Here is a 14,103-nt window from a genome sequence, read left to right as displayed (position 1 = left end):
TTTGTTCATTAACAGCGACACAAGAACATTTCTATCAATCTTATCAGGTTCTGTGTGTTTGCTGTATGGTGCCATTTGTGTTTATAGAGTGGTTGCTGTGCAGCTGTGCACTCACTCAGAGTTGGATTCATGATTCAGGTTCCACAAACAAGAGGGAGAATCGCTCAGCTTTTCTACGGCTGATTCTGCAGATTCTGACTGCCTGATGAGGACTTGCTGATTTTTGCCATGGGATATTGTTAGCCAATCCATGTGGCAATACATTATACAAATAATTGGTCTCATTTTACAGGTTTCTCTTGTTTTGTCTGACTGACAGTTCACACCCAAAAGATATCCATTTTGTTGTCAGAAAACAAAGAAATGTAGTAAATAGTCCCAACTAAGAAGCTAGAATCAGTGAAATATGCGTTTTTTTCCTTTTTAAAAAGACGAAAAGACTAATCAACTTGCAAAATTGTTAACCTGTAGATAGATTAATCGAATAATTGTTGCAGCTATAAAACGTACTGTTGCACTCTGAATCTTCTCTCAGCATTGCTTAACCATCAACCTTTTTGTCAGTGTACACACATGCTGCAGACTTAGAGAGTCGCCATTGCCTGTATTTTTTTTTGTGCGCACACAGGTGAGCTCTGACTATGAGGAAGTGTGCTGGTCTCAGCACTTGTGGTCAGTCATGCCTCTTGTCAACCTGGTTGCATAGACTTGCTTGTAGTATAAAATCCTGCTTTCTGAGTTGCTATGTGTCTATGAGTACATGTTTCTATGCAACTGTGTGAGAGAGTGTGGGAGATTTACTGGTTTCTATGAGACGTCCATGTTTCCAAATACTCCTTAACCTCTTCTGTACACTAGACGTCAATGCTCAGGACTGACCCGTACTTCACCCCAGGCTCTTTGTTTCTTAGAAGCCTCGGAACTCAGAGGACAGTCAACTGTGAAGGGCGCCAATGTTGGCAAAGTTTAATCCCAGGGAGGTTACCGGTAGTCCATTGCTGGCATCAAAATCCAGCATCAATGCCCAGACATCCAGTCCTATGTTGCCACACAGTGTACTGTCATCAGAGCCAGCATCTTACAGTCTTACCAGAAGACTTATTAGTGCTATAGAAACTGCCGAGCACCAGCTGCTGCATGTGGATGTTGGGTGGAGTTCTAGAAGGTACTGTAACTCAAGAAACATGGGCGACAGATGGGACTAGAGGTGTTATCAACACCCTTGCCTTTAATGATATTCCCAAGTGCTTTCACAAAGACACAACTGTGCATGGATGAGCACACTATTTGATACCTAATATACATGCAATAATGTAAGAGCATTGTCGCATGCTTATCGGCTTTCTCAAGAAACACCTTTACACATGCACTCACCAGGCGTATAGTAACAGGCTGAACTGCCATATTTTAAATGACAAAGCGGGGTAAATTAATGAACAATATAGTTACTTAAAGACAGCCTTGGTGCAGCAGTTCAGTTTGTTTGCCATGGTAAATAGGTATTGTATGAGCCATTCTTTTTGTTGCTATTGCTCAGTTTGCCAAAACAAAACACATAAATGACACTTGAAATGCAAAATTGTGTCTCCATCAAAATCGAAACAAATTTAAAGACATCACGTACAGTTGGAGGCGATGGAAAAGATGTGTACAAGACCTTCTACTGCTTTCTAAATGATGGCTGTCATTCGCTTATGACAATTAATAGCAATATTATCTGCGATTAAGGAGATGAGATGATTGCTATTGCTCCTGCTGATTATAAGACGCTATATTCCTGCTTTATTTATTGTGTGTTGGGTCAAAATGTATTTATCAAGTGTATATACCTTTAAAACCAGAATTAGATTTAACAGCCTATACCAAAGGCAACCTAAGCTCTCTGTTCTGCATGTCTGTACTCTGTACCATGACACGTCTCACAGCGGGCTCCTGCTACACATGCTAGCCCTTAACTGCTGTAATGTCCCATTTTGGTTAGACGATGGCTAATTAGACCACACGACACTGTCTTCTAATGACAAAAGCTTTACATGGCGCTCTGGAGGGGACGACAATAATAGGACTTCAGCCTGAAGACAACCCTCATCCTAATAGAGACAGATATGAATCCACTTCAGTGTGAACATCCTTGTATTGCTGCATGTCCCTTTTTCATGCAATTCAAAAGATTCAGAAGTCATCAGATCGGCCGAGACTAAGAAGTACTCCTTTGTTCTTTCCTGTGAAATGTGATCACAACTTCCACGTCATTGCATCTGGACGGCGTGCAAAGAAGAGTGAGAGGAGAAGCAGGAAGTTACAAGACTGGGGAGAAAGAAGAAGGGGAGAAAAGAGAGTATCATCAAATGCTGCACAAGCTACCGGTACTTTCTTCTCAAATCCTCTCGTGTGTCTCGAGCCCAATTGGTCCTCATATTCCCTGTGAGCACGCCAGGGAAAAGCATAAGCTCTTCTTGGAAAAGCAGCATGAAAAGGCATATTTTCTTCTCAGTAAATGAATTAACTAAAAAAAGACAACCATGTCATATTGTTGCTTCATCTCTCTTCCACCCATCCGTCTTTCGTCTCCTCTTGAATTTCAATTGAGGGGCTTCAAAGTGAGCGGCTCAGTGGTTGAGGGGGTCATCAAACAAGCCGGGTGATTCAGCATTACAGGCCTCAGAGGGCTCTCCAGGCCCACTGATGAACGGTTCCTATCGGCTGATATACCTGGCAAACTCCCCTTCTCGTATCTGAAAAGGTTGTCTGCGTTCTTGTCTTTATTATTATTATTGACTTTCCCGCCAATTACATAGCAGGAGTTAAAAACCAACCACTCAGTGAAGAGAAACATTTTCCTTAGCACCCACTCAATGATTTGTCAACAGCAGTAGAATATCGCGCTGTGCCTTTCCCGACTAGAATGTGTCCATGAAATGTTCTTTGGGACAGCTGGGATTTACAGATGATTGTAGTTAAGGAAGAGGCTTTTGTCAAACAGCACAATCGAAACAATGAGACATCTCAATCTGTTTGTAATCACATGTACTGCTCAAACGGTCACATGCACAAAACCAACATATTTGTTGTAATTGCAGCTGATCACTCTCCTTTAGATGCTACTGTATGAAGGCTCTTGTCCTTGAGTCATTGTGTTCTAACCAGCATTCAGTTTGGCAGATGGCTCGAGTGGATGCCCATTTGCTTACATTCAGACGTACATGCTATGAAGTGTCCCGGATCTGAACGGAGGCTGTTTTTGACAGCCTGTCATACTTTGGCACAAACAGCTTCTATTGACATTTTCATTTATTTTAATGACATCTCTTACAATGTTTTGTAATACCATGTTGGAAAAATAAATATGGACTATAAAGAAGAGTGCATTGAAGTTAATTTGATAGCTTTTATATTTCAAGTTCAGAACAATACCCACTTTTATATGATTAATTCCATGTAGTTTAAAATAAATTCAAATGGACACTTTAGGGACATGACGGAGTACTCATGATCTGATCGAGCTGTGCAGTTACATCAAATCGGAAAAAAGGTTGGAAACCACTAATAAAAAATTCTTGACACTTATAGCAGACAGAATAATTAGCTGATCAGATCATTATTACAGTCTGATGTCTTTACACTTTCTTCAGCACATGCAAAGTGATTCAAAGGAAACAGCATCTGCAACCAATAGGGAGCCATCTGCATTTTGTGTGAGCTCGTCCCAACAGCTGATGCTCCAGCTGTGCAATGTACCTGTTGATTTATTCATTAATTATTCTACAGCTATCATCATAACGCACATTATAATCCAAACAAACAGTAAAAGATAATGGTAGCACCAAGGGAAACTGTAATGGTCTGATCTGTGAGACAGGGACTTTATTTGGGAAAGGATGTTCAGTGGTGCTCAAACTGTCAGACTTTCGGTCATTTACTTTTCCAAGATGAAACTCAAGTCACTGAATTAAGGGGACATTTGCTCATTAGCTCAATTTACCATTGTGATCGACAAGAGACATATCAAGTTAATTGGCTGCTCAGACGTCAACATGTTCTTGAAGACGTAACACCTTAACACCTACTCATACTGTGTGTCTCTTTTTTGTTCTCTTTCCTGTCTTTTCCTTCCTCTTCATCATTAGATGGTGGTTCTGATGGACCCCATGGAGGACCCGGACGACATCCTGCGTGCCAACCGCTCCAGGGAGAAAACCTACATGTTTGATGTGGCGTTCGACTACTCAGCCAGTCAGGTAGAAAAGCACATTTTTCAAATAGAAAATACACATTTTAGTGTTTTGGCTTGTTATAAACCGTAAATAAAATCTAAACATATGCCGCACATTATTTGAGTCCCTACAAATATTTTTCTCCATCTTGTGCAGGATGAGGTGTACCGAGCTACCACCAAAGGGCTGATTGAGGGCCTCATTTCAGGCTACAATGCCACCGTGTTTGCCTACGGACCCACAGGTTTGTGTGTGTGTGAGTGAGTGTGTGTTTGTGTGTGTTGCTCTAACCCACAGAGTTAACTGAGTACTCTGTCTGAACAGAAGTGTATCATCTACCAATTACATGTGTTAGCTCTTGATGCAGAAAGTCTGGTCAACAGTAGAAGGGTGAGTCACTGAAAACAGCTAGCTTTAAGCATTTTGCTTTTTTGGTGTGTTTTGGTTCAGAATCACGTATTTATTATTTAGTTACCGATAAGCAGAGATGGCAAAAGTACACACATCCTTTACTCAAGTAGAAGTACAGATACTCGTGTTTAAAAATACTCTGGTAGAAGTACTGACTAAACTTCTTTATTGGCTTCGAAATGAAAGTACCCATAACTATCAGCTGTTTTCTTTTTTGAGTAACTGACCTCACTTTATATTAATAGAACAATAATGTCATGGTTAGCTAATGAATGTTTCCATGCTGAACAACGGCAACATGACAACGTTCTCATTGGTCCCTCTTCTTTAGAGAAGACCAGGAAATGAAGGATACACGGATCGTGTTCAAATCAATAGGCACGCAATGACTCTAAATAATAATGATAACGCCACCAAACACACATTCAAACTAAAGTAACAATTTGGAAAATGTAAGAAGTAGAAAGTACAGGTATTTGTGTTAAAAATATGAGAAGTAAAAGTAAAAAGTCGTCAGAAAAATAAGTAGTGGAGTAAAGTACTGATACCAGACAAATGTACTTAAGTACAGTAACGAAGTATTTGTACTCCACTACTTCCCACCTCTGCTGATAAGTATGATATTTTCAGAATTGCATTAAAGGTGGGGTAGGTAATTTTGGAGAAACCGGCTTGAGATCGCAAGAATTTGAAAATACACAACCGGGAAAAATCTGCCACTTCCTTGCAGAGCCCCTCCTCCAACACACACGAACGCGCACATGACCAATGAGGGCACGAGATAAGTTTGTGCACAGATGGAAGGCTGACAGGCAGGTAGGCCATCCAGTTATTTTAGCCGGGCCGGCTAAAATGATTGGTCGTGCTTTTTACAGTACTACAGCTTCCACAGATGACATTTTTGTATGGATTAGTTGTCAAAGCACTTCAGATATTCATTGCTATCGGGATGTTAAGAGCATTCCATGGAATATAACAAGAAGTCTGTCTCGAGCCGGTTTCTCAAACGTACCTACCCCACCTTTAACTCCTTGTTTTTTAAACTTTTAACCACTAGATTGACCCATTATCACCTTGTTAATATTCTTATTTAAACGTTTTCTGTTTCTGTTTCCAGGTTGTGGGAAGACATACACCATGTTGGGGACGGACAAGGAGCCGGGCATCTACGTCCGAACGTTAAACGACCTGTTCCGTGCCATTGAGGAGACAAGTGACGACATGCTGTACAGCGTCTCCATGTCCTATCTCGAGGTACAGATTCCATCTTCCACAACTTATCTCTAGACACTTATTCTCAACACTAAAATACTCATCCAGTTAAAGCAGTAGTGATGCAAAATAGATCCTCATTACCCTGAATCAGGGCTCCAAAGGTTACAGCCATTAACTTGATTGCTCACTAAGAGTTTAAAGATTCACATCCTAATTGTTTTTATCTCCGTTTCTGTCAGCGACACAATTAGAACTCCTTCTTTCTCCGTCATCTGTTCACACTGATAAGATCTGAGGTTGTTAGCTAATGCCAATTGCAGCCAGGTGTCCATTACTTTTGCCTGGCATTCGTTTCACATCTGAAATGACCCGAGCTAGCATCCACAGCGCTGACGAGAAGCCCAGACACGGATAAAAAGACTTTTCAGAACGTGTTAAATCCACACTAGTATATGTGTGTTGTTATACGCGTGTTTTTTTTTTATATCTTGTCTTGCTGCCTTTTTTATTTCTATTAAAAACTACTTTGAATTGTCTTCTAAATTGCTTTTGAAAGGCGCTATACCAGTTAATTTGCCTTGTCAAAAACAATTAAGGCTATTTTGTGTTACCTTCTTTCTTCTTCTAAAGGCAAAAGATCACAGGCTTAAAACATCAGTGCCACTTCAATGAATCAAACATTTTGTACATTTGTATTCTGAGCAGATATAACAGTGCGTTGCTTTTCTCTCTTTTATATTCTTAGAATACAAACACAGACTATTGAGTGATGGTTTTCTCTCATATGTGCTGTGGACTATGGTCTGTAGTGTTTACATTGTGTTTTATTGCACCTTTTTCACAGATAAATATACAAGACGAATTGAGGCAAAGCATTGAATCATTTGCACTTTTTGTCAGACCTTTTCGATGAAGTTGAGCATAGTTGCATGAATTTATATTGCAGACATTAGAGGGGGCAGCAATAATGACCCTAATAGACCATTACTCCAAATGAGTGAAGAGGTTTATTTTGAATTCTCATTATCTTTGATTTCATCACAGTGAGTAACCTTGCTGTAGGTGTAGAGGTGATTGTGTTTGGGTGAGGAGTGATCTGTGGTCCTGGTGGCTTAGTGATTATCTGCCTTTGTCACTGCATGATGCTGCCACTGATAGGCCTGCGGGCTGATGATGGCGGTTTCTCTGCGGGCCTGCTGGCTGCGGTTCCAAACCTCATTACTGAGAAGCAGGTACAGCTCAGACTGAGTGTTTGATGACAAAGCCCTTAATAGCACTGGATACAATGGAGCTGGTTCATCTGACTCGGATAGCAGTAACCAAGCCTCTTTGGTGTGGCTTATAGTGTTTCCACTAAAAGAGGTCACTTTTGGCTTTTCTTGACTTTATTGGTCAATTTGAAGTTTGTATAATCATACTTATCTATTTTCAGCTCTTACTCTGTAGGTAGCAGATTTTTATAATACACGCAATATTATATTGTGTGGAATTTTCCTTAATCAGAATCTAGTTTCGCTCCCAAAGTCATTTTGAAAGGGATGGCAGCATGAATATAGAGAAGAATGACTCAGAAAGTATTCTGTCAGAAAAGCAAATGAGAAAGCAAGAGGAACAAAGACAGATAGAAAGATAAATATACCCTTGTACAAAACGAAAAATTAGCTTTTATCTGAAAATGAAAATGTTTTTTTTTCCAGCAACCAAACAATTGCTGGGTACCGATTTTGCCTGCTGGGCAGAGGATTAGCTTCAGACATGGACATTTCGTTTTGTGTTTTCAGGGCCAAACACTGTAATTATATTTAATGATTGACCTCGTGTTTGAAGCTCCGCTCTTTAGTAGCTGCCAGAGTAACATTTTCCCATTAAAATGACAACCATAGAACCTGAATGTGCTGACCTGTATTGAACTCTCCGGGATCAATCCTGACACAAGTGTATGTGTGTGACGTGTGTGTTTACTGTTTCCAGGGAGCAATCTGTTGCCACCGCTGCCTCGCCACAAAGAGGTTAAACGCCATTTTACAGCCTGACTGAGCCAAATGCGCACATCTGCTCCCTTTCTTCTTCAAATCACTCTCTCTTTCACACGTGCAATCTCTAAAACACAGAAACACATAGGGTGAATGCAAATAAATAAACTGTGTGCGGATAAAAAAAGGCACATTTTATTCTTTACCTTTCACATGCACACGTCGCTCCCTCTCCATTCTCTTTTATGTTTTATTTTATTTCCCACGTCTTCTCACACCAGGAACCTCAATGGAAGAAAAAAACGTTTTAACTACTGTATGCTGGCCTCACGGGCGTCATTGGGGTTGTTTTACAAACAAATAATTAATGACATTCTCACTGTACTTTGTTTTAGTGCTGATAACGAATGTTACCGTGATAAACTCTGACATTGAACACTGTACCTGCTTAACATCTAAATGTCAGTGTTCTCTTTTTTAACATGTGAGAATGCTGACATTCAACATTAGCCCAAAGCACCATCAGCAGTGTTGGAAGAATTACAAAAAAAAAGTACAAGTAAAAGTCCTGATTTCAAAATGTTACTTGCTGTAAGTAAAAGTACAAAAGTATTAGGATTAGTACAAAATGTAAAACAATACTCTCCACAATGGCCCATTTCATAATAACATAAAGTATAGCATTATTATAAGCTGTGCACTTCAAGTATTAACAGTAAACATACTTTTTTTTCAAAGTATTATATTATTGTGTTTAATTGATCCTGTTTTTATTCATGTAAGAGTAGTTATTTAGATATGTGAAAGGCTGTGTATATTAGTACAGTAGCATGTGTTTTTCATATGTAGAAAGTAAATATGAGTGTTAAATAAATGTTGAGGAGTAAAAAGTAAAATATTGGCTTTCAAAGTGTAATAGAGTAGAAGTTTAAAGTATTATTACATGGAAATACTTAAGCAAAGTACAAATATGTCAAAACAAGTACAATTATTGAGTAAATGTACTTAGTTACTTTTCACCACTGACCTATCCACCTGGCTGTGTAGGTAACAGCTCCCCCTTTCAGAGTTTGTGGCTGAAGTCAGTTTGACAAATAAAAACTGTCCTCACAGCTCCGACCTAACAGCTTTGATGTCCAGTGCCCTTTTCCAGGATGTCACTTCCTGCACATAGCTTTTATGTCGTTTGAGGGGCTTTTGCAGCACCATCAAAGTCAGTTCAAAATTGCTTTTTGAGAAATAAAAGCACTGAAGACGACTAATGAAAGCCTGCCACCCAAATTGGTGTGGTTTCAAAATGACAAGTTGCTGAAAGCCTTGAAAGCCTGAATGTAGCATTTTCAGAGGACATCAAGCACCTCCAGTTGATGTTTGACTGTAACTCTAAGGAACATAACTTAATGCGCTTTACTTGGTTTATTTTGATGGTGCATTCAGCTGTTCATTTATTATTTCTATCCATGTCTTTTTAGATCTACAACGAGATGATCCGTGACCTGCTGAACCCCTCCTCGGGCTTCTTGGACCTGAGAGAAGACTCCAAAGGAGTGATTCAGGTGGCTGGCATCACAGAGGTGTCTACCATCAATGCACAAGAGGTTAGACAATCCACCTTACCCTGCATGTTCTCATTTATTTCAATGAAGACATTCTGATTACAACAAGTCTGCCTTTGTGTTTTCAGATCATGGAATTACTGATGAGGGGCAACAAGCAGCGCACCCAAGAGCCGACCGCCGCCAACCAGACGTCGTCCCGCTCCCACGCTGTGCTGCAGGTGGCCGTGAAGCAGCAGAGCCGGTGTCGAGACGTCCTGCAGGAAGTCCGCTTTGCACGCCTCTTCATGATCGACCTCGCCGGATCCGAACGAGCGGCACAGGTGTGTGTTTACATCCCCAGTCAGGAGGAGAGTCATTGGCGGAAATGACGTTTTACAGGTGTTTTTGTTTGCTGATTTCTACGTGGTTACAAACACTTCTGTAAAACCATTCTGCCAAACTGAAGTTCAAAGACTGTGTTTGTAAATCCCTTTTAAGCCTGTATGGACACATTATACATGTCCAACCTGAAAAGGCTTTGCTTTGTGAGAGTCTGCTCACTGGGGATGCTTGGCAGCCCATCTTTACAACAGACCAGAGGACTGTGGTTCCCATAAACCTCAGGACACTTTAATGAAAGCCCCTTTATATCTGCCATTACGGCCCACTATGCACTTAATTAAACTCCAACCTTTTGGCAAATGGGATGACGTTAAAGTGCAACACAATGCTTTGCAGTTTCACCAAAGAAAAGTAAAAGCTGTAGAGTGGAAAGTATGTGTATTTCCACTTTATACTCCACTTTTTGACAACTTTAAATACTTTTCAAATTAAGATTTGACATACAAACATTAACGTTAACATCTCGCCAAGCTTCAACAATGAAATATAACTTGCACATACACGAATCACCTATAATAAACATATATATAGTATAGCATTAAATTCCAGGAAACATTTGCTGCATTGGGTACTTTTCAGTTCTCATAATAGCTACTTTCTTATACTGAGGAAAGTCTGGATTTACCCAAACATTGTTGTTTATTCCTTTAACCAGGTCGACTGTAACCTTCATGATGTCATTTTCCCTTTCTCTCTGTGATCTTTGAAGCCAGGTTTATTTCCCGAAACATGGATATTTTTAGCATTATTACTTCTTTGACATTTTTTTGCAAGTGACAGGCAAAGTAAAAAAAATGACATGCAGTATCTACATGCCCTTTTACAAAGTTTTACGAAATAAGTCGATTGACGACTGAAGTTGGTAAGGACTTTCATGATTGCCAAATAAATCACAGCCAGTTCCGTGCTGTTGGCTGCTCGCTAGAGAAATGTGTCTCTGGTGTCTCACAGGTGCAGTCGATACTTCTGTAGAGAAGAGCAGGACTGTGTGTCAGACAGGGAAAATAACTACCTGTGAGCCCATTACTTTAAATCTTTTGCACTGACCTTCTCTTTTCAAGCACTCTAGGGAGGATGTTAAAAAGTATTTGTTCAGTTTGTTGCTGGAAGTTTTTTTGAGTTGACTCTGCTTTTGTTGGCAGATGAGTGGCTTGTTATTTATGCCATGTTAACACTGCCACCTCACCGCACATCATGAGAACAACATGCAAACGAACAGTGAGGGAGAGCACTTACTTAACATGGAGACCTTTTGAGAGGCCTTGCTATTGATGAACAGCACATGTGGCCTCCATTAAGAATTGAGCTGAACAAGAGTTTTGTCACTTGAAGCAGCTTTGAACATTGTATGTGCTCCTAAAGAAGAAGAGTGAAAGTGAAAGTTAGGGAGGTAATGCCATCTCCTGGGCAACGATGGAAAATTGAAAGAAATCCAAGAGCCGTATTTAGAGTAGGATGCCTTGGAGGTAAAGTCCTTAAAGCCCCTGAAAATGTTTAAATAATTAAATGATGCTCTGCTATGTTGGATACGTGTGACTCGTGTTAAAGAAATCACTGATTGGTATTATTTTTTTGGGTTTAAAATCAATGAGAAGGGGACAGATAAAAAAAACTCAAACATAAATGACTGTGTTCATGTTGGATCACATTGCCTATGGTAACAAGTTGATAAAGAAGTTATTTTGGTCATTAAGCTGCTGACATTAAAGTTACTGGTTGCCATTTAGCTTCAACCTGTGTTTCATGTTTTACCCCTCCCTGTATGTCCCTTCATTTCAGCTGTTTACTCTAACAATAAGACCATGGAATGCACAACTCATGTATATGTTTTCTCACACACATCTGTCTATCTATCAGACTCAGAATAGGGGTCAGCGATTGAAAGAGGGGGCCCACATCAACCGCTCTCTCCTCGCTTTGGGCAACTGCATCAACGCCCTGAGCGAAAAAAATGGGAGCAAGTACGTCAACTACCGAGACAGCAAGTTGACTCGATTACTGAAGGTACAGCAATATCATTTATAGGGAACAAACTGTAGAAAATACCCTCACTGTATGTGGTCATTCAGAAGTTATTTATGTATTATTAATTATTCTGATGGCTTTGATTGACAGGACTCGCTGGGCGGGAACAGCCGGACGGTCATGATCGCACACATTAGCCCCGCCTCCGTGGCTTTTGAGGAGTCTCGTAACACGCTGGCGTACGCTGACCGTGCCAAAAGCATACGCACACGGGTGAGAACTCACATTTCATCTTTACTCCTTATCTCTCTCTACTACTCGTAAAATTAGAAAGGACTGGATTTCTTGATACATTGACATGTTTCATATAAATACTCCTTCACTGTAAAATGTCTTTGATTGGCAGTATCTTGCAATTTGTTTTAATTTTGTAGGTCCCACTGCACCTATATCTTTGCAAAGTAGATTGTTAAGGTTTATTAAGACCATGTATTGCTATTTCAGTGTTGTAGTTCAGGACCAAATTAAGCTGCTTGGTTCGAATTTTAAGAGCCATGTAAATATCTAAAGTATTCTAATCCTTGTATTTCTCATCACTGTGTGCTTCAGGTTAAGAGGAACATGATACATGTGTCATACCACATTGCCCAGTACACCAACATCATCTCAGACCTGCGCTGCGAGATCCAGCGTCTCAAGAAGAAGATTGCAGATCAGGCGAGCCGCCAGCTCAACTCAGACCGGGCTGACATCCGCCATGTGCAGGGTAAAGTCTTTTCCACTCCGCCTCCAGCAGGACATGAAGAATATCTGCTCTAAAATCAATATTCTACACTGCTGTTTCCTTACTCCTCGCTTTTCATCGTCACCTTTCCTCACCTCTCGTAGCTGAGGTCCAGGCCCACTCCAGCCAGCAGAGTCGGGCGGAGATGGACCAGCTGAGGGAGCAGCTCTTAGATGCCTTCCGCCAACAGATGGAGATCAGGAGGAGCCTGATGGAGCTGGAAAACAACAACATGGAGATCCAGATCGACACCTCCAAACACCTGTTAACTATTGCAGAGTCAGTGTTAACACATCTTCCCTATCTGATAGCAAACATACAGTCATCTCTCAAAACAGAGGACAGAATAATCAACCAGATGACATATCATTATTCATGGCAGTTTAAATGTTTGTTTATCTTTCTTCACTCAGCTGGGAGCAGGAGCGGAGCAGACGCAGGAGGAAGTGGCGGGCTGAAAGGAGGAAGGAAAGTGTTAATAAGGATGAAAGTGAGAAGGACTCTGATTGCTCCGAGTCTCCTCCTGACAGCACAGAGACCCAGGAGGTGGCTATGGCCCGGGAAAACCTCGTTACACTCATGGCAGAACAGAAAAGGATCCACAAACAGAAGGTAGAGGAGACATCTATTAGATACTAAGCGCTGTATTATTATACCTTATAAACAAAAGAAAGTGTCTCATACCGTTTCTTCTCATCCTCAAGGCATTACACGAGCGCAGATTTCTGGAGCTTAGGGATCGGGCCCGGCGGTTGGAGGAGCTGCTGCCACGGCGGGTGAGCTCAGAGGAGCAGCGGGAGGTTCTGTGTCTCCTCTGCAAGGTCCACGAGCTGGAGATCGAGAACACAGAGATGCAGTCCCACGCACTGCTCAAAGACAACGTCATCCGGCACAAAAACGTTGTGGTGCAGCGCTTCGAGCAGCACAGACACCTGTGTGACGAGATCATACAGCAGCAGAGGCAGTTCATTGATGGTGGGTATGGCAGCAATAACTCCAACAACTGTTTAGCCCTTATACATCAATTTTAAAAAGTTATCAGAAATGCCAAGAAGTGTCAAAAAACTGTCATACTGTAAGCAATGATTTCTATGTATTTTTATTTGTTGTGCCATGTCAGATTATTAAAATATAATAAATATAAAATGTGCAAACAAAAAATATGCAATTATTTGGATAGAACACATTCCAAACTTCTGTTGGTTCCCGTTTCTCAGCCTTAAGGACGTTCTGCTTTCGTTGCTGTTAGATAATAGAAAACCTTATATATCGGGACTCTGAAATGTTTGTTCGACAAAACAAGGCATTTGATGACAATGCCTGAAAGTAATCAGTAGATTAACTGAAATAGAATAGTCGGTTGTTAATTTACCTGAACTGTATGTGTTTGTGTTCCAGACCACAGTCTGCTCGTCCCTCCACACCTCCAGGAGCTGTATGAGATCTACATGAGGCAGCTAGATGAGAGGAAGCTGGACCGAGCCATGGCCCTGGATAAGGTGACCATCAGACACACCATCAAGGTAAGTCAAATGTATTTAAACTAGATGATACAAACATATGGTTTTCCGTACGAATATCATCACTTATAATTCCTCACA

General features: G+C 40.8%; 1 protein-coding gene across 2 annotated transcripts in view; it reads left to right on the top strand.

The window, feature by feature from the left end:
- The window catches only part of kif19 (kinesin family member 19), a 35,106-nt gene that overhangs the window by 17,200 nt on the left and 3,803 nt on the right, over positions 1-14,103 (top strand). Inside the window, exons 3-14 of one of the 2 annotated variants that reach the window (XM_079657913.1) lie at positions 4,128-4,238; positions 4,371-4,458; positions 5,743-5,879; positions 9,286-9,411; positions 9,498-9,692; positions 11,611-11,757; positions 11,869-11,991; positions 12,328-12,484; positions 12,607-12,781; positions 12,916-13,114; positions 13,207-13,477; positions 13,901-14,025. In XM_079657913.1, coding sequence (XP_079514039.1) covers positions 4,128-4,238; positions 4,371-4,458; positions 5,743-5,879; positions 9,286-9,411; positions 9,498-9,692; positions 11,611-11,757; positions 11,869-11,991; positions 12,328-12,484; positions 12,607-12,781; positions 12,916-13,114; positions 13,207-13,477; positions 13,901-14,025 — 1,854 coding nt within the window. Of the gene's footprint in view, positions 1-4,127; positions 4,239-4,370; positions 4,459-5,473; positions 5,634-5,742; positions 5,880-9,285; positions 9,412-9,497; positions 9,693-11,610; positions 11,758-11,868; positions 11,992-12,327; positions 12,485-12,606; positions 12,782-12,915; positions 13,115-13,206; positions 13,478-13,900; positions 14,026-14,103 lie in introns of those variants that run through there. The other variant, XM_079657914.1, reaches the window with a different exon arrangement.

This window comes from Notothenia rossii (genome assembly GCF_949606895.1).
Source record: "Notothenia rossii genome assembly, chromosome: 11".
Lineage (NCBI taxonomy): Eukaryota > Metazoa > Chordata > Actinopteri > Perciformes > Nototheniidae > Notothenia > Notothenia rossii.
The sequence above is the reverse complement of the archived record's forward strand: the minus strand, read 5'-3'. Positions and strand labels throughout refer to the sequence as shown.